Raw genomic sequence first — 26,000 nt, forward strand, 5'->3', positions numbered from 1 at the left:
AATCTCATCACACTTAAAACAAGACTCATCATTGGAAAAAACAACAATTTTCACCTGTTTCAAGTAGATTTTCACTTAAAATTAGCAGACAAATCTACCAGTGGAACAAGATTTTTTTGCTTGTAATGAAAAGATAAATCTTGTCCCACTGGTAGATTTTCCTACTTATTTCAAGTGAAAAGTTACTTGAAACAGGTGAGAATTGTCAAATAAGTTATTTTTCTGGTGTTATTTTTCTGGTGATGACTCTAAATGTTGAAATAGCAGTAAAACCACTTTCATTGATGAAATGACATAAGGGATGGAAAGGAGGGATGGCAGTTTTACAGGGGGGATGATTTGGACCGTTTTTATTTCAGGGGGGATGCCATCCCCCCTCATCCCCCCTCAACTCCAGTACTGTTTATAGATGTAAATGATATAGAAAGAGAAAAACAGAAGACTAAAAGTTAATTTGCTCATAACATTTGCAGTGTAAGTAGCTTTACTATACGGGTGAGGGGAATTCAGTGGGGAAGAAGTGCACTGAGGCGTCAACTCCCAATCCAGTAAAACCGAGAATGCAAATGTTAGACAGTGGCTTCATATCTATGAGTGGCCACTTGTATGTGGAAATGTTACTGAGGACTGTTAAACAGATTTGAGTATTTATCACCTGCGGTCAAAGGCGTGCAGCCTTTTATGACGCAGCATTCTGCATGCAAAGTGCTGCGTCACTGTAGAAGGAAACTCGGGCCCTCTCGCAGTCATATCGTTTTATTGGATTACATTATGCAGGTTATCGCAAAGCACATTGCTCAGATATGTGAAAGACAGGTTGGCTGTGTCACACCTTTATATGTTGAATAATGTCACAATGCAGTATGTTCCCTCATATCGTCCGTGAAGCTTACCAACTGTTGAGGAGAGGCGTTTCTTTTTAGCGGAGCGTCTTCACTGACAGCCACAGTCGGTCTTCGGTGAAGAACGTCTTACCTGCACTAGCAGCAGTGTCAGAAAGAGGACAGACGTGCAGCTCGGAGCAGATGGAGCTCCAGGTTCATTACCTGGAAGTCACTCGCTCTGCTGCAGCATTCATTGATTTTCCTGTTATGCCAAGTTTGTTTTGTGCTCTGGTTTTTCCAGGCAGGTGATAAGCACTACCACCCCAGCTGTGCGAGATGCAGCAGGTGCAATCAGATGTTCACAGAAGGAGAAGAGATGTATCTGCAAGGTGAGTGGACCTGGCACATTTACTGCGGCAGTAAAGTGCATGCTTATTTGTGGAAAATTCCTCTAAAACCCACCAATGCTGTTTTTGATCATGAGTAAATATAGTTTAATATCTACAGGTAGGTGGCAGATTAACCAAACCGGGGGTCGGCAACCCGCGGCTCTAGAGCCACATGCGGCTCTTTAGCGCCGCCCTAGTGGCTCCCTGGAGCTTTTACCTCAAAAAATCGATGGGGGAGGGAAATACTTTTTTTGTTTTCATATGGTTTCTGTAGGAGGACAAATGTGACACGTTTTCCAATGCTGGAAAAATGTGTAGAATAAATATCACATTTCAACATTTCTGTTAACGAAGATTTGTACGGAATAGTATTAGGGCCATGCAGGAGAAAAAATATTTGAGAGGGGAAGATTTTTTATTTTTTTTTATTGTGCACTTCGAGAAAAAAGTTGAAATTTCGACAATAATGTTGAAATACAATTTCGAGAAAAAAGTCGAAATGTTGAGAAAAAAAGTCCAAATTTTGTGAATAAAGTTGAAATGTTGAGAAAAAAGGCGAAATTTCAACTTTTTTTTCTCGACATTTCGACTTTTTTCTCGAAGTGCAAAATAAAAAAAAAATCTTCCCCTCTCAAATATTTTTTCTCCTGCATGGCCCTAATACTCTTCCATAGAGGATTCAACGTTTCTTGGAGCGAATCATTTGCATTCATTGCCTGAATGTTTGTTATGTAGCGAGAAGTTGTCCGATAACAAAAAGATGTGGACATTAGCAGCTACATTTGCAGCTGAGTAGCCAGTTATAACTAATATAGATACATGCAGCATGTGTTGCCTTCATTCTAAGGCTGATACAAGACACTTCATTTTTTGCGGCTCCAGACATATTCGTTTTTTGTGTTTTTGGTCCAATATGGCTCTTTCAACATTTCGGTTGCCGACCCCTGAACTAAACGATCTTTCTTGTTGTCCTGAAAAAAAAAGCTAAATAACAGTTCTTGATGCAAAAATGGTGAAGTAAAAGGCTCCATGTCTTATTCATGGCTTTAAAAGCCACTTCATCCTTGAATCTGTTACATGTAGGTGTTGAAAAATTTTGGGATTTAGTGAAGATGAAACTCAGAGAATTGGATTCACGTGTATGTCGTTCTCAGCTCATTCACTACCTCCTTGGGCACACGTACGTGCACAACATGCTTTCACTCGTTTATGTAGACTCGCAGTAGGGCTGGGCAATATATCGAGATTTTAATATATATCGATATATTTTCAAACACGATATGGTACGAGACAATATCGTTTATATTGATTTAATTTTTTTTTTTTTTTATGATTTTGATATAGCTTATTTTGTGACAAATTGACTTGAATGTTTTATTTGAGATTTGCACAAATGTTTTGTTATTTGCGCAACTGACCTCAGTGGAAAAGTCTGCCTGTTACTGTCTACATTGTATTAATTGCACAGTGTATTTTAATTTAATTGTTATGCAGGAAAGGGATATTTGTTTTATTTTATTCAAGAAGCATTTTTATTCTATATATGCAGGCAGTTTATTTTTATTTCATTTGTTTTATACATTTTGATATTGTGCAGACCTGCTCTGTTAATAAAGGAACCCGTGTGACATTTGGCACGAGGCTTTGTATTAAAACTGACTGTTTTTTTAAGGGTTTGCCTCAGAAAAAAATGAAGCTAACAGAGATGCTATGCTATAATGCTTTGGGGGAAACCCCAATTATGGCACAGAAAAAATATCGATATATATCGAGTATCTCCATTCAGCTAGAAAATATCGAGATATGACTTTTGGTTCCATATCGCCCAGCCCTAACTCGCAGCACATTGTCATCTCGTCAATTACTGAAAGTGCTTTTGACTTCACACGCTGACTTTGATTGGCATCCACCCGACGAGGCTGCAACTAGAGCTACCGCTGTCGAGACGGAGCAAGCAAACAAATACAATGTCAAAAAGTGATTGACAGTCGCCACGGAAAAGAAGGAAAGTGGTCACACAACTGAACCGAGTCCTGGATTCAAACACAAATCAGATACGATTGGAAAAACATTAGAATTGTTATGTATGTCTCTGTGAATATCCAGAACCCATCATTGATTAGAAACAGCAGTAATGTAAGTGTGTTTTCTCTGCGCCTCTCGCCTCAGGGTCAACAGTTTGGCATCCGAGCTGCAAGAACACCACCAGAACAGAGGAGAGACACAGGGAGCGGGTAGGAATTTGGACAGCACTGACTCCTTTGTTGTTACATTTGTTTCTGCTTCCTTTTCATGCCTCGTGACGTAAAAGATAGGAAATCTGAATATTCAACAAGGAGTTCAACACAAGCCGTTATCGCTCTGGACTGTTAAAACTGAACCCGCTGTGGCTTAAATAATTTGCCTGCTCAGCCAACGCCGGGCATCTGTGTGTGCTCCTGTTTGTCTGTAAACGTGTTTTACATGTCGACACTTCAGCCGTGAAGTATGTGTGTGAACTGTGAGTTGGGCAGGTGAGGCACAACCCCATGTGTGATGTTCTGTGAATCCCCCTCTCCCTTCCTCCACAGCTATTGCCTCCGTCCCTCTTATTGCTCCAAAATACAGAAAGGCAGGTACTGTATTCGCTATTGGCTATGAGATGGCATCACCCTGTGTTCCACCATGTATTTAGGATGCGATAGACTCTCTGCTGCCACCTGCCGGAGACAGCCTGCAGCGCCCTCGCTCAGCCCCATTCAGTCTCTTTTAACATCACGCTAATCAACCCTCATATTACACGAGGTGCATGAGCCCGAGATGCACACACATTCGGAGGAGTAAACAAGGTTTGACAGATGACTAATGAGCATTTTTATAAGAATGCCATTTACCCATTTGGCCAAAAAAAGCTCATCTAATCGCGCTGCATTCAAACCTGGTGCTGTTCATTTTTCATAAACAGACATGAAGTACTTAATAACATCAAATCAAAGTGCTTTAGCGCCCATTCACTTTGCATATGTGCAAATGAATGACTTAATAAATGAGACGTTTAAACTCTTTTAAAGTACTTCATGTATTTCATTAAAACCTTAATACAGGGGTTCCCTCCCATCCGTCATAAAGCATATAAACTCCAAATGAAGTATTGTTGGGGTGTTTTGGGTAAAACGGCAAATTGAAAAAAAGTTGGAACAAATTTAGAAAGCTACTCTTAAATTTACTCTTTTTTGTACAAGTCTTTTTTCTCATCATCTTCATTTAATATGTCTGTTTTTTGCATTTCAGTCTTGCTGTGCATTCTAAAAAAAAGTTGGTACAGCAGCAGTTTACTCCTAGTAAGGAGGTGAAAGGAAAGAATTCATGGTATTATTTTAGACGGGTGACGTCAACATGCTATTAAAAGAATTATAATGATTATAATGATTATAATGATTAGCTGATACAAGAGGAGCATCTGTGAAAGGTTTTAGGGAGCAAATATGGAAAGAGGACATCTACTTAGTCAACAAATGAAATGTTTAAAAAGCAGCAGTTTCCAAAGCAAGAATTGATGAGTAGAGTGCATATTTCTCCTTTTACATTACATAACGAGGGCCGAAGAACATAACCTCCTATCTGAAAATTTCACTTTTTTGGGAAAACACAAAAAACTGTCTTGTTTTGTTGTAGAATGTTATTTTTTTTTAAGGATACCTCTATACATATGGGTGGAAATAACGTACAGACAGGCTTAATAGGTGCAGCCCACCTTGTGATGTCATCTAAAGTGAAAAACACCAGTCAGACAATTTTGCAGATAGGAGGTTATGTTCTTCGGCCCTCGATAATATCATTAAATAAGTAATCTCTAAATCAGGAACAACTTTTAATGCACAAGATAAGTACATGTAATTTTCAATATCTCTATGCTGCATAAAGAGGTGATATTCATCAATAGATGCTGTAACAGCAGGGGCAAGGCTGCATTCACTTATGCAGCTTAAAATGTAACTTTGCAGTGAAAAAGAAACCTTGTATCAACTGTGTCCAGGTGCAGGGTCAATATGCACATTGAACACCTGTAAGATGTTGCAGGGAAAAATGGCAACAAACGTTGCTGTCCCAGCTTTATTTGGACTGTATTGCAGTTTCTGAAATGCAAACATGGTTATAAAAGTGAAGCTCATGAGAAAACAAGTGAAATATCTTGGGTTCATACAGTCTGCAAAAGAATAAAGCTTCAAGGAGATGTAAAAGAAGTAAAAATGTTATCTATTTTGCATTGTAATGCACCGTATACAGTATATCCTGTGATCCCAACTTTTTTTCATTTGGGATTATGGATCATTCTAACTGACTGTCTGACTGACTGGCAGGTTTTTGCTTACTCATGTATTTGACTAACAGCAATATATGCTTTCCCATTTCATAGCCTACGAGGTCGTCATCCGAGAGTATTTGTTCCAGACCTGGTTCAAGCATACCTGGCTCACCGGGCCACACGATTTATGTAAGAACTGCCAGCTAGCGAGGAACGGCCTTGCCCTGTTTTTCTGTTTCTTCAGCCCTTTCTTGACAGCTACACAGTGCTCAGCCTTAGATGGTTCAACTGTAGTAACCTCCCTTCACTTTTGTGTGTGTGTGTGTTTTGCGTGTTTGTCTTTATTTGTCTCCTTAGGCAAAAGTAGACAATGAGATCCTTGATTACCGAGACCTAGCTGCCATCCCAAAAGTCAAAGCCATTTATGACATTGAACGCCCCGATCTTATTACCTATGAACCTATGTACACAACCTCCCTGGATGAGAAAGAGGAGAGACGGGAGAGTGTGGGAGAGGTAAACACACAGACTGCATGCTTCTCCTCCTGCATGAGCACATTTGGTACATTTGGTACATTTGGTACAGCGCATTAAGAGAAACGGCACTCAAATAATCCTGCTTTCCCTCGGAGGGACTTTTGCATCTGAAAGGATTTCTTTATTTTTGCACCACTGATCTTGTGTGTCCCTCGCAGCTCCACACTGCCAGGAGGGACCGCTCCCCCATGCCTGATGACAAGGTAAGATGTACCGCAGTGTACGCTCATTAAATGGCTTAAAATCATAGAAAACAGATGATGTAATGATATCTATGAGTATGTGTGTGTTGGCTGCAGTCATCAGCGTCAGAGGAAATGTGCAGTAATACAATAATTAAATTCATTTATTTGATTCAATTTTATTTATATAGCATCTATTACAATAGAAGTTGTCTCTAGGCGCCTTCCAGCGACCCAGAACATGATCCCCAAGGAATTATTACATAAACATAACATGAGCATAAATAATCTGCTCCTTTATACTTAAAATAACCTCATAAAACCCCAATTATCCTTTTAAAGTAATTTAGGTTTCATTCAATTTATGAAAAAAATGGGAATAATACACATGTTTTGATCAGTCTGACCAACAACAAACCGGACAGTGCAATATTACATAACACTTATTTCTTTTCTATCCATATAATTCTATTTATGGCACTGCACTTTGTATTTGTATTTTTTATTTTTTCTATTTTCTATTTAATTTTTTAAAATGTTTTTATCTTTATATGGGTCTTTGGTTTTTTGGGTGTTTGATTTATATATGACATAGAGGTGGGTGCAATTCATCGACGTGTCGATGCATCGCGATGCGTCACGTGACGATTTGGAATCGATTAATTAAAAAAAATATTTTTTTTTTTTTTTTTTAAGTTATCCTATCCAGATTCCAGACTGAATAAGCTGCTGAATCATTTCATTTTCAAGAATGCACATTTCTTATTGTTCACTTGAAATATGGCAGATGTGTTTACACTAAATACATTTGATGGAAGTACATATCTTGTTTACTTGAATTAATGAACTCATTAAATCCAGGGCTTGACCGTTTTCAGTGTTTTCTGCCAATAGAAGGGGCTCTCATGCAAGTGCAGCTTTCCCTGGTCAAGAAAAATACATGTCACATGTTCAAAAAACCTTGTTATTTACTTAATGAGTGTTGTTAGAGGAACTGAGTTAATTGATTGGCTATTTATTTACAAATGTAGCCACAGATGAAGACAAAATCAATCTTGTATGGAAAAAAGCATTAAAAATCACAATAATCGAAGAATCGTGGCACTAATAATCGAATCGAATCGACAATCGTTATAATCGAAGAATCGAAGAATCGAAGCTCCAATAATCGAAATCGAATTGAATTGTGAGGTACCCTTGTTTGCACACCCCTAATATGACAGTGCTGTGTGTTTGAGATGGAAATGTCAATTTCCCCGAGGGAACCTCCCAAAGGGATTGATAAAGTTGTCTGAATCCAAATCTTTTCCTTTGGATTTGAAGAAATTGCAGTAACTCAGGTGTCTTGATTCTTTCTAGTCCTCCAGAAACATGTCCCCGGTCCCTGGAGAGGTGAGGAATTGTTCCAGATCTCAGCTCGGCTCCATCGCTCTCGTCGCCAGTTCTTATTCACCCCAACAACCCGTGTGTGTGTGTGTGTGTGTGTGTCAGGGTTGTTATGAGCGGAGGGACCGGATCCTTCAGAGGTCCACCAGCCAGGGATCCATCGGATCACCTGTTTATAATCGCCATGGTTACACCCCCACCTTGTCACGGTCACCGCAGCATTTTCACAGACCAGGTGGGTATTTAGCCCACTCTTTTTTCCGTGCGTGTACGACCTTGCTGTGTGGGGATGTGTATTTTTCAAATACGCAGCGTTTTATATGTGTTAGTTTCTTTCCGTTGAAGGTTTTACACCTTAACCCTGGTGCTGTCTTCGGGTCAAAATGACCCAATTCTTCTATCCTTCTTTCCTCCTGCCATGCTCTCTCCTTCCTTCTTCCTTTCCTCTTTTCCTCCTTTTTTACCCTCCTTTACTCCTTTTTCTTCCTACCTCACCTTCGTCATTCGTTCCTTTATTACCTTCTTTGCTTTTCCTTCCTTATTTCCTTATTTTCTCCATTCCTTCCTTCTTCCCTCCCTTCTTTCTTTCCTTTTCTCCCTTCTTTCCTTCCTTTTTCCCTTCCTTCCATCTTTTCTCCCTTCCTTACTCCCTTTCCTACTTCCTTCCTTCCTTCCTTCCTTCCTTCCTTCCTTCCTTCCTTCCTTCCTTCCTTCCTTCCTTCCTTCCTTCCTTCCTTCCTTCCTTCCTTCCTTCCTTCCTTCCTTCCTTCCTTCCTTCCTTCCTTCCTTCCTTCCATCTTTTCTCCCTTCCTTCCTTCCTTCCTTCCTTCCTTCCTTCCTTCCTTCCTTCCTTCCTTCCTTCCTTCCTTCCTTCCTTCCTTCCTTTCCCCCTTCCTTCCATCTTTTCTCCCTTCTTTCCTCCCTTCCATATTTTCTCCCTTCCTTACTCCCTTTCCTACTTCCTTCCTTTCTTCCTTACTTCCTTCTTTCCTTCCTTCCATCTTTTCTCCCTTCCTTCCTTCCTTCCTTCCTTCCTTCCTTCCTTCCTTCCTTCCTTCCTTCCTTCCTTCCTTCCTTCCTTCCTTCCTTCCTTCCTTCCTTCCTTCCTTCCTTCCTTCCTTCCTTCCTTCCTTCCTTCCTTCCTTTCCCCCTTCCTTCCATCTTTTCTCCCTTCCTTACTCCCTTTCCTACTTCCTTCCTTTCTTCCTTACTTCCTTCTTTCCTTACTTCCTTCTTTCCTCCCTTCCATATTTTCTCCCTTCCTTACTCCCTTTCCTACTTCCTTCCTTTCTTCCTTACTTCCTTACTTCCTTCTTTCCTTACTTCCTTCTTTCCTTCCTTCCATCTTTCCTCGCTTCCATCTTTTCTCCCTTCCTTACTCCCTTTCCTACTTCCTTCCTTTCTTCCTTACTTCCTTCTTTCCTTACTTCCTTCTTTCCTTCCTTCCTTCTTTCCTTCCTTCCATCTTTTCTCCCTTCCTTCTTTCCTTCTTTTCTCCTTTCTTCCTGACTTCCTTCTTTCCTTCCTTCCATCTTTTCTCCCTTCATTCATTCCTTCTTTTCTCCCTTCACCCTCCCTTGACCCAAAGACAGCACAAGGGTTAACTCTCACGTTGGGTGTCTTTTATCTCTTCTTTTCAACATTTGACTGCAGTATATTTCCCTTTTTCTTTTACCCCTTGCCTCTCGTCCTCTATCTCCTCCTTATGTTATCCACTTCTCTGCCTGGTCTTGGGGGGTTTGTCCCCCGCCCCACACCTTCCCCACCTGCAGAGGCTCTGACAGGCATGCAGAAGCTCTGCTCCTCCCTGTGCAGTAACAGTGTGGGCTCCAGAAATAGTGACTCCCGCCCCACATCCCCTTTCAGACACCACTTCCTCCCCCATAGCCAAGGTAAGGGCCCCACTCCATTTGTAAATGCCCCCCCACTCCCCCTCCCCACCGTGAAGCAACACACCATTACCATTATCTCATCCTCACCTCTCATCGATGCGTCACCTGTCATTCTGGATACATCCTCATTTTCTCATCAGAGCATAAAGGACAGACTTGGTGTTTGTCCTGCTCCACGTTAGGGCTGGGCGATATGGACCAAAAGTCATATCTCCATATTTCCTAGCTGAATGGCGATACTCGATATATATCGATATTTTTTCTGTGCCATCATTGGGGTTTCCCCCAAAGCATTGTAGCATAGCATCTCTGTTAGCTTCATTTTTTTCTGAGGAAAACCCTTAAAAAAACAGTCAGTTTTAATACAAAGCCTCGTGCCAAATGTCACACGGGTTCCTTTATTAACAGAGGTCTGCACAATATCAAAATCTATAAAAAAAATGAAATAAAAATAAACTGCCTGCATATATAGAATAAAAATGCTTCTTGAATAAAATAAAACAAATATCCCTTTCCTGCATAACAATTAAATTAAAATACACTGTGCAATTAATACAATGTAAACAGTAACAGGCAGACTTTTCCACTGAGGTTGACAGTTGTGCAAATAACAAAACATTTGTGCAAATCTCAAATAAAACATTCAAGTCAATTTGTCACAAAATAAGCTATATCAAAATCATAAAAAAAAATGTATATATACCGTATTTTCTGGACTATAAGCCGCTACTTTTTTCATAGGTTTTGAACTATGCGGCTTATACAAAGGTGTGGCTATTCTGTGGATTTTTCTTCCACCGCTCAGGGCGCTCTAACCGGAATTAGAATCAAAACTAAGACAAAATAAATGCAAAGAAGAATACGCTACTTCTTCTTTAGCAGATAGAAGTAGGTAGAAGCAGATTTCAAACAGATAAATAGATAAATAAATACTGGTTATTTTCTCTTGGTTCTGTCCCGTTTTAATCAGCAAAGTTGCTGCCGTGTTAAAAGACACTGTTAGGAAAAGATCTATTTAGGTACAAACGTGTACATCATTTACAGTTCAAAATCATTCTGTACATGTAGTAAATATCTAATCTAACAACATAAATATCTGCGGCTTGCATATCTTTTTTTTTTTAAATAGAGCGGATGTGGCTTGTATATCTTTTTTTTTATTATTTTTAAAAAAATAGAGCGGATGCAGCTTATATGCAGGTGCGGCTTATAGTCCAGAAAATACGGTATATATTTTTTTTAAATCGATATAAACGATATTGTCTCGTACCATATCGCGTTTGAAAATATATCGATATATATTAAAATCTCGATATATCGCCCAGCCCTACTCCACGTCATGCAGCCAAGCCTCTGCTTCCTCACTAACACACACCCCTCCAGCTCCAACTAACATAGCTGTGTCACAGTAAATGTTGCCCTTTTGTTTTTGTGTTTTCCATTTTTTTATGCACTCCAGAAACTTTAGCAATATGACCAAATCTTGAATGGAAATGATCTGTTCCTTGAGTGTTGCAGGAGCTGTTTCTGGTAAACTGTGAATCCAAATAGACTTAATGCTGCATGCTGAGATAGTAGTAGCGACTTCTTAACTTTGAAAACCAACAAACTAACAGGCATCATGCTTTAGTTTTCATAATACATCTCCCGAGCATTTGATCTTTGCAAATTGAACTGCTGGTTTGGTCTGCTTTTCTGGCGCCATTGACTGTTGTCCTCAGGAGCAGCCAGAATATGAGAGTGACGTGCCCCCCGGTGCTGTTGGTCCCTGTGTGTTGCTCCGTTCCCCCTGTGCTCCCCTTTACTGTCCCTGCTTATGCTCTGTTCTTGGTTCTTCTCACTGGAGGCACCGACCCGCTGAGCGGCCGGAGCTCCCCCCTCCCGCTCAGGCCCGACAGCCGGCCCGTTACCCCGCCTCTCTCCCAGACCCCTAAACATTTTCACCTCCCAGGTAGGAGCTGGAGCGCACCCTGTCACTGCTCATCCCTCCTTCTTTCTTTCTTTCTTTCTTTCTTTCTTTCTTTCTTTCTTTCTTTCTTTCTTTCTTTCTTTCTTTCTTTCTTTCTTTCTTTCTTTCTTTCTTTCTTTCTTTCTTTTTCTTTTTTCTTTCTTTTTCTTTCTTTCTCTTTCTTTCTTTTTCTTTTTCTCTCTTTTTCTTTTTTTCTTTGTTTCTCTTTCTCTCTTTTTCTCTCTTTTTCTTTCTTTCTCTCTTTCTCTCTCTCTCTCTCTCTCTCTGAGTGGATGGTTGGAGTGTCAGAGTGAGTGTGTCGGAGAGCGTTTGTTGAATGTGTGAGTTTCAAACCTTTTTTTTTTTGCTCTTTTTTCTGCACTGGGTGGTGGTTAATGTGTTTTTGCATCATTTCTCTGTGATAAGTTTTGGTTTTTTTGTTTGGTAGTTTGGGTTTCCGTGATTTGTTTGGCGGCGGCCGCCGCCCGCAGCCTGTCAATTAGACATGGTTGCTCCGCGGGGGGTCTCCGGCTTGGAGAAACTCTCCCGCAGGCACGCCATCAAGCTCTCTCCACCTTTTGGTGTCTCCGTGGAAGAGTGTGGCCTGGCTGTGGGTGAAGTTGTGGGTTATGAAAGTGTAAAATCAGCCTCCAGGATGAATAGTGCTGTGGTGATTTTTTTAGACAGCACTGAGAAAGCGGATCAGCTGGTGGAGAGGGGCGTGGTGATTCAGGGAACGTTAACGCCGGTGTTTTCTCTCGTTAGCCCTGTAAAGAAAGTCATTGTTTCAAATGTTCCCCCTTTTCTGAAAAACGGGCTGTTGGAGAAGGAATTAGCCCGACACGGTCAGATTGTGTCTCCCATGAGGCTGATTCCCCTCGGCTGTAAATCTCCGCTCCTTAAACATGTTGTGTCTTTTAGGAGACAAGTGTCCATGGTTCTCAATGGGAATAAGGATGAGCTCAATTTAGTTCTCCGCTTTCGCATTGACGACTTTGATTATACAGTTCATGTCACCACTGATAATTTAAAATGCTTTGGGTGTGGAGCGGAGGGTCACTTGATCCGTTCATGCCCCGACAGAGCGGGGGAACGGCGGGCAGCAGAGCCGGCTGTCAGGGCTGACAGCCGGCCTGCAGCGCCGGCCGGGGCACCGGCCGGGGAACCGGCCGGGGAACCGGCCGGGGAACCGGCCGGGGGACCGGCCGGGGGACCGGCCGAGGCACCGGCCGGGGGACCGGCCGAGGCACCGGCCGAGGCACCGGCCGGGGAACCGGCCGGGGCACCGGCCGGGGAACCGGCCGAGGCACCGGCCGGGAAACCGACCGGGGCACCGGCCGGGGAACCGGCCGGGGCACCGGCCGAGGCGAACGAGGCGCCGGGCGAGGGGCCGGGCGAGGGGCCAAGCGGGGCACAAAGTGGGGCGCAGGTTTTTGCACAGAACGAAGCAACTGGTGTACAGGATGAGATGGCAGAGTCTAGTAGTCAGGCTCTGTTAAAGGGGCTGACGGGACAGACTGCCACCAGGATGGCTGAGTCTGTGTTGGAGGGGGAGGACGAGGATAGTGTGATGGAGGAGGATTTATTTAAAATAGCTGCAAAGAGGAAAACACCAGAATCTACAATTGATGGTGAAAATGTGAACAAGATGTCTAAAAAAGACTTGCAGTGCTACCCCTCTGAGTTAGAGGAAAACACACAAGACACACTCAGCTCGCAGATGGACACGCAGGACACACTCAGCTCGCAGATGGACACGCAGGACATACTCAGCTCACAGATAAACACACAGAGTGACTCGGACACTGAGGACATGCCGGGTGGGACACACAGTGGTTATTCGTTCTCCAGAATCCGCTCCTTTTTGAAGAACACAAAGGGGATGAGGGCTGTGCAGGTGGAGGATTTTTTCCCTGATCTTAAGTTGTTTCGTGACTCCACCAAGTTTTTCCTGAAGAAGTCAGGAAACCTTGGGCAGCCGACCTTTACTGACCCGGAAGTTTACCGTCTTAGGAAATTGTTGGTGAAGGTGCGGGCCCAAATGGATAAAGATGAATAAGTTAAATATGTGTTTTTTACTTTTTTGGTTGTGGTTGTTGTTCACACGCAGCTTCATTATGTGTGATTTAAGACTTGGCTCTTTAAATATTAATGGTGCGAGAGTAGATGTAAAGAGAGCCTCTCTCTTCTCTCTGATCCAGTCTAAGAAACTAAATGTGATTTTCCTTCAGGAGACCCATAGTTCTCCTGATAATGAGTCAGATTGGAAGAGGGAGTGGGGTGGGGACCTGTTTCTCAGCCATAAGAGCAGCAACAGTGGGGGGGTTGGAGTTCTCTTCTCTAGAGATTTTTTACCTGTTTCCTGTTCCGCAGAGGAAGTCGTTCCAGGCCGGATGCTAAAGATTAGTGCTGTATTCGAGAATGTCAAAATGGTTTTTATTAATGTCTATGCTCCTACTGTTGGTTCAGACAGAATGGTTTTTTTAGATAAGTTAAGAGATGTTCTTTCTGACTGTAGCAGTGAGGAATACCTGTTCCTGGGCGGTGATTTTAACTGCACCGAGAACCCTCAGTTGGATAGGAACCACCTGGAACCTCACGCTCCTTCTGGACGGGCTCTGCTTGAGCTGACCGAAAGCTTTGAGCTCAGTGATGTATGGAGACATTTCTACCCTGGGCAGCGGCAGTTCACCTGGGTTCACAGTAGAGACAACTGGCTGTCCCTGGCCAGACTGGATAGAGTCTACTGTTTTAAACATCATTTTAATGTTTTTAAAAGTGTTTTAATCAGTCCAGTGGGGTTTTCTGATCATTCTCTGGTGCACTGTGTGGTGGTCATAAAAGATGTAAAATGTAAGAGCGCATACTGGCACTTTAACACCTCCCTGTTGTCAGATAACAGGTTTAAAAATGCCTTGGTGTTGTTCTGGAGTAATTTCAGAGAAACCAAATCTCAGTATAGCTCGTTACAGCAGTGGTGGGATGTGGGCAAAGCTCAGATCAAACAGCTTTGCCTACAGTATACTCTCAATGTCACAAAGGACATGGCCAGGTCTATGAAAGATCTGGAGAGGGAAGTGGTGGAGTTTCAACATCTAGCAGACTCCACAGGAGACCGAGAACATATTAAAGTTCTCAAAAGGAAAAAATCAGCTCTGTCTGACCTGCTGGGTATATCTGCTCAGGGCGCTCTGGTCCGCTCACGTTTTCAGCACATAGCTGAGATGGATGCTCCCTCTCACTTCTTCTTTGGGTTGGAGAGGAAAAATGGACAGAGGCGAATGATGCACTCGTTGCGGTCTGACACCGGACAGTTGCTGCATGACTCTGCGGAGATCCGTCAACGTGCAGTGAGCTTTTACAAAGAACTTTATAAGGCGGAGTTCCAGGAGGAACCTGAGATGGCCACATCCTTCTTCAATGGTCTGCCACAGGTCCATGAGGAGGACAATGCAGAGCTGGAGGCCCCGCTGTCTGCTCAAGAGCTGCTGGCGGCCTTGCAGAGCCTGAAGAGTGGGAAAGCTCCGGGGATAGATGGTCTCCCTGCTGATTTTTATAAGACCTTCTGGTTTGTGCTTGGTGAGGATTTGCTGTGTGTCCTCAGGGACAGTCTGAGTAAAGGGCGGCTGCCTCTGAGCTGCAGGCGAGCTGTCCTCACCCTCCTCCCAAAGAAAGGAGACCTGCAAGATGTTAAGAACTGGCGGCCCGTGTCCTTACTATGTACGGATTACAAACTTCTGTCAAAGGTGTTGGCCATGAGGCTGAGAGGAGTGATGGAGCAGGTCATCCATGTGGACCAGACGTACTGTGTGCCCAGCAGGTTAATAACTGACAACATTGCTTTAATTCGGGATGTTTTGGACCTCTCTAGTTCATTGGGCTGTGAGCTTGGTCTGATTTCTCTGGACCAAGAAAAGGCTTTTGACCGGGTTGAACACCAGTACTTGTGGCACGTTCTGCAGGCTTTTGGGTTCAGCTCTGGACTTATAGCCAAGATCCAGGTCCTGTACCGAGACATTGAGAGTGTTCTAAAGGTTAACGGTGTTTTATGTGCTCCCTTCGGGGTCCAGAGAGGGGTCAGACAGGGCTGTGCTTTGTCAGGGATGTTGTATTCCCTGGCTTTGGAGCCACTCTTACACAGACTGAGGTCAAAATTGTCTGGATTCTGTTTTCCTGGTCTGAAAAAACCTCTGTTTTGCTCTGCCTATGCTGATGATGTGATTGCTTTTGTAAAGGAACAGGACGATGTAAATGCTCTTCATCAGATCATTTTTGACTTTGGCAAACTCTCTTCAGCTAAGGTCAACTGGCTGAAGAGTGAGGCTTTAGCTGTAGGTGCTGGGCTGAGCAGGAAGCTGGTGTTACCTGGAGGCCTGGTCTGGAAGAAGGGAGGACTGAAATATCTGGGGGTCTATCTGGGAGACGAGTCCTTCCTCTCCAAGAACTGGGAGAATGTTCTGGAAAAAGTTCGAGCCAGGCTCAACAGGTGGAAATGGATCCTCCCAAAGATGTCGTTTAAAGGTCGTGTCCTGGTGATCAACAACCTTGTGTCTTCCATGCTGTGGCATCGGTTGGCATGTGTGGACCCTCCTCCGAACCTGCTGTCCAAGGCGCAAGCGATCATGGTGGACTTTTTCTGGGACCGTCTGCACTGGGTCCCGCAGAGTGTTCTGTTCCTGCCCAAGGAGGAGGGGGGGCAGGGACTAGTACATCTGGCAAGCAGAGGAGCTGCTTTCAGGCTCCAGTCAATTCAGAAACTACTCTCTGGACCTGCGGACCTGGTCTGGAGACCTGTGGCTAGAGCCTTATTAGAGCGCTGTAGTGGACTGGGACTTGCAGAGTCATTGTTTTTAATGGACCTGAGTGGCTTTAAGCTGGACTTTCTGCCCTGTTTTTATCGTGGACTTTTTAAAGTGTGGGGTCTGTTCTACAAAGTCAGAAGGAATTGTTCAGACTCTCTTTTCTGGCTTTTAAGAGAGCCGGTGGTGTACGGGACACGGTTCAAGTGTGAGGCAGGGCCATCCTTGCTTCAGAAACTGTATGAGGCCAAGATTATTACACTGGGCCAGGTGATAGACTTGTGCGGCCCCTTTCTGGACAGCTCTGAGGGTCTGGCTTCTCTTGTTGGTGTCAGGTCTGTCAGGACCATCAGCCGTCTGCTGGGGGGCTGGAAACAGCAGCTGACGGTCTCTGAGAGGGCGTTACTGGTTTCACACCACAAAAGACTGAAATCAGCCAATGACTGTGATCCTTTCCCTGTTGTTAAACTGTCTCCTGTGTTTAAGTGTACTACCAATGTCTTGCTGAAAGTGAACACTGAGTACAGGCTGAGCTCTATGACGGGTAAGAATATGTACTGTGTGCTGATTAAAGTGCTGAATCAGCGTACACTGGCAGGTAGGGCCGATACTCCTTGGAGAGCTCACCTGGCCCTCACACAGGATCAGGGGCCTGAGTGGGGAGCACTGTACAAACCACCACTAACCAGGAGGGTTGGGGATTTACAGTGGAGGCTCCTGCACGGGGCGCTCGCTGTGAATGCCTTTGTTTCCATTTTGAATTTGAATGTTCAGCCTGTTTGTCCCTTCTGTGCACAGAGAGAGACGGTGTTTCATTGTTTTCTAGAATGTGCTCGTCTTTCGGCTCTGTTTCTCCTGCTGAGTCGAATGTTCTCAATGTTTGGTGAGACTTTTTCACATCAGATGTTCATTTTATGTGTCAGGCACAGGAAAACGGTAAAGTCTAAATGTCGACTTTTAAATTTTGTCATTGGTCAAGCCAAATTGGCGATCTATGTCAGCAGGAGAAGTAGACTGGAGGGTTCTGTGGATACTGATGTTGTTTTAACTTTTTGTCGTATGTTGAAAGTCAGACTCAGGACTGATTTTAATTTTTACTGTCTTACTAACAACATGAGTGATTTTAATGACATGTGGTGTGTTGACAAGGTGCTGTGTTCAGTGGAGGGCTGCACGCTGCTCTTTGGAAATATTTTAAATTGAAGTTTATTGGTTTTTGTTGATGTTTGTACTGAAAACTTTTAACTTTTTGTCGGATGTTGAAAGTCAGACTTAGGACTGTTTTTAAATTTCAACTATCTGACTAACAGCATAAATGATTTTATTGAAATGTGGTGTGTTGACAAGTTGCTGTGTTCAGTGGAGGGCAGCATGCTGCTCTTTGGAAATATTTTAAATTGTCTGTATGTTTGGCTGGACATGATTTTTTGAGTCAATAAAAGTGGTTTGAAAAACTCAAAAACTCTCTCTTTCTCTCTTTCTTTCGCTTTTTTTCTCTCTCTCTCTTTTTCTTTCTCTCTTTCTTTCTCTCTTTTTCTTTTTTTTCTTTGTTTCTCTTTCTTTCTTTTTCTCTCTTTCTCTTTTTCTTTCTCTCTCTTTTTCTCTTTCTCTCTCTCTCTTTTTCTCTTTCTCTCTTTCTTTTTCTCTCTCTTTCTTTCTCTCTTTCTCTTTCTTTCTCTATTTCTTTCACTTTTTTTCTCTCTCTCTCTCTTTTTCTTTCTCTCTCTTTTTTAATTTCTTTCTCTTTCTTTTTCTTTCTTTTTCTCTCTTTCTCTTTCTCTCTCTTTCTTTCTCTCTTTCTCTCGCTTTTTCTTTCTCTCTTTCTCTTGCTTTTTCTTTCTCTCTCTTTTTCTTTCTTTTTCTTTCTTTCTCTTTCTTTCTTTTTCTTTTTCTCTATTTTTCTCTCTTTCTCTTTCTCTCTCTTTCTTTCTCTCTCTCTCTCTCTCTTTTTCTCCCTCTTTCTCTCTTTCTCTCTCTTTCTCCCATTATTTTCCATTTGGGATCAGCCTTTACTTTCCCCCGTCATCTTTCACAACTGTTTAGATGGATAACAGGAAAAAGGGTCCAATGTTTGTTTTATTTGTTTACACCAGAGTTGTCATTTCTGATGTCTCTAAACGTGTGCTCTGTCTTTTTTTCACTGGTTTCAGATCAGGGCAGCAACATCTACAGAAAGCCACCCATCTACAGACAACATGGTACCTTTCCTCTTATATTATGATCTATTTTTCTGCAAAAAAAAAAAAAAAGAAAACACGCTGAATGATTTATTAGGAGTGATTTTTTTTTTTGTAGGCCAGTGATTCCTAACGAGGAATACTTGTTCCATAGTGCCGAGAAATAATCATAGATATGAACTCCGAAGTCCAAAAAAGTACTGGGTAAATAGCAGTACTTGATAAAAAAAAGGGGGGGGGGTCCTAATGTTTATATAACCGTAGCTGAAAACCAACAGAGCCGTTGTAAAACATCATCCACTTTTAAAGGTAGGGTAAGTGATTCTAACCCAGACCACTTTTTGTCATAAGTCCTCATCCTCTCGTTTGAATGCTGTAAAAAAAAACAACAACTTGGTTTTCAGAGCACCTGTCTCTGGAAGCTGGAAACAAACACGAAGGGGACAGCCTGCCCTTCAAATAGGGTTGCCACCTTTCACAAATAGAAATATGGGACACCCCAATTTCAGAACTGCAGGCGCCAAAAAAAAGGGACATCCCCAAAACTTCTAAACTGCATAGAAAAAACAAAACGCTTTGATTTAAAGTTTAAAGTGCTTTAATAGCATTGAACTTGCATGACTGTACAGACAGACAACCATACAACTGAAATATCCTCCTATGCTACGTACGTCCACATCAGCCCAGATGTAGAATAAATCTACAGGTGAAGAAAATGGTGTAAAAGTTAATTTATTTCAATAATTCAACTTAAAAGGTGAAACTAATATATTACATAATCCCATTACATGCAAAGCTAAATATGTTTAAACCTATTTGTTATAATTTTGATGATTGAATTGTTTATTGATTTCATAAAATATTCTAATTTTTTGAGATTTTTTATTTGGGGTTTTCATAAAATGTGAGTCATAATCATCAACATCATAACAAATAAAGCCTTGAAATATCTCACTTTGCATGTAGTGGGAAATAATATATTTGTTTCACCTTTAGTTGAATTTACTACGAATGAAGTTTTGCAATATATTCAAATTTTCAGACATTCGCCTGTATATTATGACATCAATAAATAAGAGCATAACATATGTCCGTATTGGTTCAATACGGAACGCAACTTTTAATTCCCAATTACGTAAAGATTCCGTATTTTAAGGGACGGGTGGCAACCCTACCTTTAAACTATAACAAAAATTGCTCCACCAACCACCAACAGGGGTAGGTTTGGGCTCGTGCTTATGAAAGATTAAAAGACAGAAAGAGCAACTTGAATAAAGGGCCACTAGAGCCACAAAAAAATCTTTAAAAAAAGAGTATAAAAAGAGAGAGAGCCCTGGAGGGAGGAAGTAACTCTGTGTGTTTTGCTTCAAATAATAACAAACGGTACATCATCCAGAAATCCTTTACCTGACCCGTACCTTTAAGTATCAAGCTGTTTACGGGCATTATAGGAGTTTGGTGTTTTATACATTTGGAAATGCCATTTTGGGTATTAATTCAGGGAAACTGAGTCTATCTTACATAGCAGGTGTTTCTCAACACAAAACGATTGTTAATGTCAACTCCCAGTTGTTTCAGTCATGTGAAAAAACCTGGAGGAAAATTCAGAAGCAGACCACACACTTAATGCTTTTCATAAGTCCCTGCAGGCATTTAGTCGATCGTGAACTCATCTGTGCACCAAAGTATTCGGGAGTCACATGTGAGACCCTGCCCCAGAGCTGTAGCTGCTCTGAAATCAGGTGATGCAACAAGACATTGATTCTAAACCCACGAGCACTTTAGATCCTGCTCACGACGGAGTGATTCAGCAACAGACTGCAACAGGGGATCCTCGCCGTCCACAGCAATACCCCTCAACAGTGAATCACTGGAGAGACTTGAACCATGACTACTGCAATAATGAATATCCCTTCAGGGATTAGTAAAGTATTTTTGAACTGAACTGAATTAAAATCCACAAAATAGAAAAAAAATGTCCCAGTCAAAATCCAGACCCTCAACACATGTGGTGGTGGAGTCTTCACCCTATTTGGGACATGAATTTCTCATATCCCTGCACCACCTCCATGATTAAAATAAACATTAAGAAGAACATTATTACAGACAATAAAAGAAAAATAAATAAATAGAACAACCTAATGCATTCATGGTGATTCAAACATTATTTGTTAAGTGTTTAAGACAAAATGAGGATTATATTTGTATTATTCATACAGGCATTAAAGGTTTGGTCGTGTGTAGATGAATGACATGTGTGGGAACCTTGAAGTACAAAAATTCCTTCACAATGATGGAAGAGACTTTTGAAGTACCGTATTTTCCGCATTATAAGGCGCACCTTCAATGAATGACGTATTTAAAAACTTTTTTCCATTTATAAAGCGCACCGCATTAGAAGGCGCACTAAATATATGGTAAAATACCATACTATAGTGGCTGGGGTTGAGTTAGCATCTACCTGATGGAGCTGTGCTACAGGAAATGCTACAAAATCCTACAGCAAATGCAAAAAAAACAAAACAAGAAGAAAAGTACCGTATGTCAAACTTTATTAACAAAATAAAAAACAGCTTTGCTCCGTCTCGTCAAAGTCGCCATTATGCGAGTCAGCGTCGCTGCTGTTGTCTTGAACGTCTGTGACGATTCCTGACGTTTTTAGCGCCATTACTTTGGCGACAACAACTACATTACCCACAATCCCCCTGACTACAGTAACAGAAATTACCGTAATGATCATATATAAGGTGCACTGCATTATAAGGCGCACTGCCGGTTTTTGAGAAAATGAAAGGCTTTTAGGTGCGCCTTATAGTGCGGAAAATACGGTAATACATTTTGGTTTAGTTTTGTTAAATAAATGATGATGCAGTGTAATATGTCATTTATTGATGCTTACGTGAGGACTAATTTACCTCATTTTAAGACCTATTAAAGACCAGATCTTTTTTTTTGAGTATGATGGATAGATCTTTGCACCAGAATGAGGACGTACTTTCTTATTCAGAGGACTGTGTGTTACTGAACGTAGCTCACTCAGTGTTCATCTAACCATAGTCACTGCCAGTGTCATTGTATCGTTTGAAGTCTGTCTCCTATCCTTTTCTGTCTGGCGTTGAGTCTGGATTCACGCTGTGCTTTGTGTGTGGCGTGTGTAACAAGTCTCCGTAGCGACGTTACACCTCGCCCTCCTTAAAAATTTTGCAACAATTCTGTGATAATGACACCTCCCTGTCCAAATGCCATTTGGGTGAAAGACAGTTTAATACAACCAAGATGAACGGTACCACAAGCCACAAATTAGCATGCATCTTAGTGACTGTTTTGTATTTATTGATTTATTTTTTTCACTTAAAACCCAAATAAAGTTGCATGATCTGGCTTTAAAATGGACACTCACTGGAGGCTGATTGTTTTTTTTTCTTTTTTTTTATTATTGAACTGACACTGTGACCCCAGAGACTTATAGTTCAGTTCCCATGGTTATCAACCTAGATACAGCTGCCATAGCCCATCAAAGCAAGTCTGCTGATGAGATCATCAGATCTGCCACCTTCCCCGCTGCCCATGCTCCCCCTCCGGACGACAGCTCATGGAGTGAGGGTGACTATTGGCCCCACTCGCTCGCTTTATTAGGTACAGTAGGCTCCGGATGGGCATGTTTGCACTGTTAGCTCCTGGTGGCACAACACACACCTCGCCGCAACCTAACTCCTCTTATTTCCTCACTCTGCAAAGCTTAACCGCATCCCCGCTCCGCCCCGGGCTCAGGCGACCACACGAGCGTCGCAGCGTTTGCCTTTTAAGTTCTATGGAGTAAGATAACTTCCAAAAAGATGTGTCCATGTTATAACTATTCGTATTCGTAATGATAAACATTTGTATGTAAATAAAAAAGTTGTACCCCAAATTCTGCTGTCACACACACGAGTCTGATAAATTATTAGGGTTAGGATTGTTTTTATGTGAGTAAGAAATGTACCTTTTACGTCTCATTTATTCATTCACACATGCACTAATATACTTGGGAAACAGTGAGGCACCAAATATAATATATTTAATTTTCTCAGATGGCAAAAATAAGAACTTTATTGATCCCACATAGGAGTAATTCATGTTATATCAGCTATAAAGAACAAGGTAGTGCTGAAAAAAACAATAGTCTATCCCCCTTCACAAAAATAAAATTGAGAAACATATTTTCTCATCAACAAAACAAATTAAAATTTTTTCAAATAACAAAATAACACATTTGAACCATTTTTCAGACAATAAAATAACTGAACAAATCTGAAGAATTGTTCAAATATGTTATTTTGTTACTAATTTTAAAATATGTTTATGTAAAATATGCTTTGTTGGTGAGAAAATATATTTTGTGAGGGGGGATAGGCTATATATTGTTTTTCGGCACTACCTTGTTCTCTAATATGACATGAATTACTCCTATGTGGGATCAATAAGGTTCTTATTTTTGCCATCTGAGAAAATAAAATATATTATATTTATATATTTGGTGCCTAACTGTTTCCCAAGTATATTAGTGCGTGTGTGAATGAATAAATGAGACGTAAAAGGTCAATTTCTTACCTAATTTCTTACTCACATAAAAACAATCCTAACCCTAATAATTTATCAGACTCATGTGTGTGACAGCAGAATTTTAGGTACAACTTTTTTATTTACATACAAATGTTTATCATTACGAAGACGAATAGTTATAACATGGACACATCTTTTTGGAAGTTATCTTACTCCATAAAGTTCTGCTTGCACTGAGCTGAAGCGTCTCAGTTTCTGTTGCTGCCATATTATGTTATGCTTGAGGTAGCATCAGTTTCTCCATTTTACGTTGTAGTGTTGGCACTGGATGGGTGCTCTAGTTCTGTGCAGTGGCATCACAAATGACTTGGACAGAGATAACTGAGACTGACTTCAAACTCTTGTCTGTCTGTCTTGCATCGCGCCCCTCTGTGCATTTGACATCCTCTAAAATCTCGACATGAACGATGAAAAACATCTGCCATGTCTATTTAGCAAATCTCCCAATGAAGTCCCTCTGTTTGTCTGTCTCGTCAACTCTGTCTCACATTTGTGTTCAGCTGTCCACCTATTACTCATTGATCACATGTCTTTCTTACAGCTTTACAGTCAAACCACGTCTGTTTGGTTGTCTTGTTTTTATCTCCACCTCTGACAGAGTATATGTACAGGACTGTCTCAGAAAATTAGAATATTGTGATAAAGTTCTTTATTTTCTGTAATGCAATTAAAAAAAAAACAAAAAAGTCATACATTCTGGATTCATTACAAATCAACTGAAATATTGCAAGCCTTTTATTACTTTAATATTGCTGATTATGGTTTACAGTTTAAGATTAAGATTCCCAGAATATTCTAATATTTTGAGATAGGATATTTGAGTTTTCTTAAGCTGTAAACCATGATCAGCAATATTAAAATAATAAAAGGCGTGCAATATTTCAGTTGATTTGTAATGAATCCAGAATGTATGACATTTTTGTTTTTGTAATTGCATTACAGAAAATCACAATATTCTAATTTTCTGAGACAGTCCTGTATATGTGAAGCATGGACATGTTTTTTTTTTGTTTTTTTTCCTTTTTGAGACATTTTGAGACAAATGAGCTGTATGTAACTTTTTGTGGCTTGCCCACGGCACCCGTAGGTCCAGAGGGGAGGAGGCGGTCAAGAGAAGAAGAGGAGGAAGAGGCTTTGAAACGAAAGCAGCTCCAGGAAGAACATCTGAACAAGGTTAGTCAGACTAACATCCAGAAAATATGGGGAGATATGGGGTAACACCTATAAAACAAATACAAACCCTATTTTCCTGTTACAGAAAAGAGCATGAAGGATACTTAATAGATCTGACTATTATAAACCAACAAATAATCTTTTTATTAGATATAATACCCTAAAATTCCATGATATAGTAGAGCAGAAAACTGTTTTATTTGCCTATAAAGTCCAGCAGCTTCCAAACTGCATTCAGGACCTGTTCCAGATAAAAGAAACCCGCTATGACCTGAGGGGGAAACTCATGTTTGAGATGACGACAGCAAGAACTAATATTAAAAAGAGATGTACATCAGTTCAGGCTAGAGAAATTTGGAATTGTTGTAATTAGGGCTGTTCGATTAATCGATTTTAAATCGTAATCGCGATTATGTAATTAGAACGATGTTAAAACGTGAAAATCGTAAAATCGATTTTTCACTTTTTTTTTTTTTTTTTTTTTTTTTTACCTTGTTTGCACACATATTAATGATTGATACCATATTAATGATTGATGGAAATACCTCTCCATACCTGCGGCAAGTGCCCCATCGGAGAGGCTCTTTAGTGTAGGAGGGGGCGTTGTAACATGCCACCTGGCATCCCTCAAGCCAGATGCGGTAGACCGGCTCGTGTTCCTTGCAAAAAACTTGCAAATGTGAATAGCAAATGTAATGACTGACATTACACACCTCTACCTCCTTCATGGGTTGCACTATTATTTAGCATGCAAAGACCCAGTTTAGTTTAATTAGAAAATGTCTTGTTCTATTTAATTGGAAATATAACTTACTGTATGTTTGCAAGTGCTGATTTGCTGATTTTTTTTTCAGAGATAAAACTTTATATTTTATTATATTTTTTTGCACTTTATTCATTCATTTTTGGTTTAATAAGAGCAAGGTTTGCACTTAAAGCCCAATGGGGCAAATGTTCAATAAAAAAACAGCATATTTGAAATCATTTCTTTGCCTTTTGTCAATTCACAAAATAATCGTAATCGTAATCAAAAATCGGATTTTGAGAGAAAAAAAATCGAGATTTTATTTTTGGGCAAAATCGAACAGCCCTAGTTGTAATAACAACCTAAAAATGTGTCGTTCTATCCTCAAGTTTAAGAAATTGTTTAAAGAAAATACTGTAAATAAATATAAAACACTATAATTATAAAGTATACTATCAAAAACATTCTAGAATGTGAAACGTCAATTTTATATTTTGTCTTACTTATTTTTTTCTTCTTTATGTATTGTTCCATGGAATAAAAGCTAATGTCTCATATTTTTGCTGATCATAAGAAAAAAGGGTAGGCAATATAAGCTACGGCTTCAGCTACACCTTTTCGGCAAAAGAAATGTTGTTTTTTTCTTTCCTTTTCATCTTGTTCTGCAAAAAGTGTGTACAAGCCGAAATAAAGATTCATAACATAACATCACAAAACATCTCTGAAGCTGAGTACAGCTGTTCACAAATGTGGCGCAGGCATGGAAGAGGCAATGCATGAGTTTGTTTTGAAAGATTAATATAAATGATTATACGTACTTAACCTTGTAATCCTTTGTGGCTGTGCAGATCCAGTCAGGTTTGGGGAAGCTCATCCTGAAGGAGGAGATGGAAAAAGAGAAGATCAGGGAACGGCACGCACGCAGCCTCTCCGCTCAGCGCTACGACTCAAAACAGAACAGCTGCGACGCAGGTAAACAGCAGCTTCACCTGCCCATGTGCCCTAATCTGATCAGGGCTTTTCCATAAACCGCCACCTGGGCCGCAGATGGCTTCCACTGG

The 26,000-nt window shown here is 41.0% G+C and overlaps 1 protein-coding gene across 20 annotated transcripts in view; it reads left to right on the forward strand.

Moving 5' to 3' along the window:
* ablim1a (actin binding LIM protein 1a) overlaps positions 1-26,000 on the forward strand; it is a 78,735-nt gene that overhangs the window by 45,546 nt on the left and 7,189 nt on the right. For 7 of the 20 annotated variants that reach the window (XM_061746123.1, XM_061746115.1, XM_061746110.1 and 4 more), the window contains exons 7-20: positions 1,126-1,213; positions 3,383-3,447; positions 3,784-3,828; positions 5,610-5,687; positions 5,856-6,014; positions 6,194-6,238; positions 7,577-7,609; positions 7,709-7,838; positions 9,376-9,495; positions 11,342-11,446; positions 18,393-18,440; positions 21,879-22,055; positions 24,109-24,194; positions 25,788-25,911. In XM_061746123.1, the coding sequence (XP_061602107.1) occupies positions 1,126-1,213; positions 3,383-3,447; positions 3,784-3,828; positions 5,610-5,687; positions 5,856-6,014; positions 6,194-6,238; positions 7,577-7,609; positions 7,709-7,838; positions 9,376-9,495; positions 11,342-11,446; positions 18,393-18,440; positions 21,879-22,055; positions 24,109-24,194; positions 25,788-25,911 (1,303 nt within the window). The remainder of the gene's footprint in view (positions 1-1,125; positions 1,214-3,382; positions 3,448-3,783; positions 3,829-5,609; positions 5,688-5,855; positions 6,015-6,193; positions 6,239-7,576; positions 7,610-7,708; positions 7,839-9,375; positions 9,496-11,341; positions 11,447-18,392; positions 18,441-21,878; positions 22,056-24,108; positions 24,195-25,787; positions 25,912-26,000) is intronic. The other 13 variants (XM_061746111.1, XM_061746130.1, XM_061746113.1 and 10 more) reach the window with 13 other exon arrangements.

This window comes from Cololabis saira, chromosome 17 (genome assembly GCF_033807715.1).
Source record: "Cololabis saira isolate AMF1-May2022 chromosome 17, fColSai1.1, whole genome shotgun sequence".
Classification (NCBI taxonomy): Eukaryota; Metazoa; Chordata; class Actinopteri; order Beloniformes; family Belonidae; genus Cololabis; species Cololabis saira.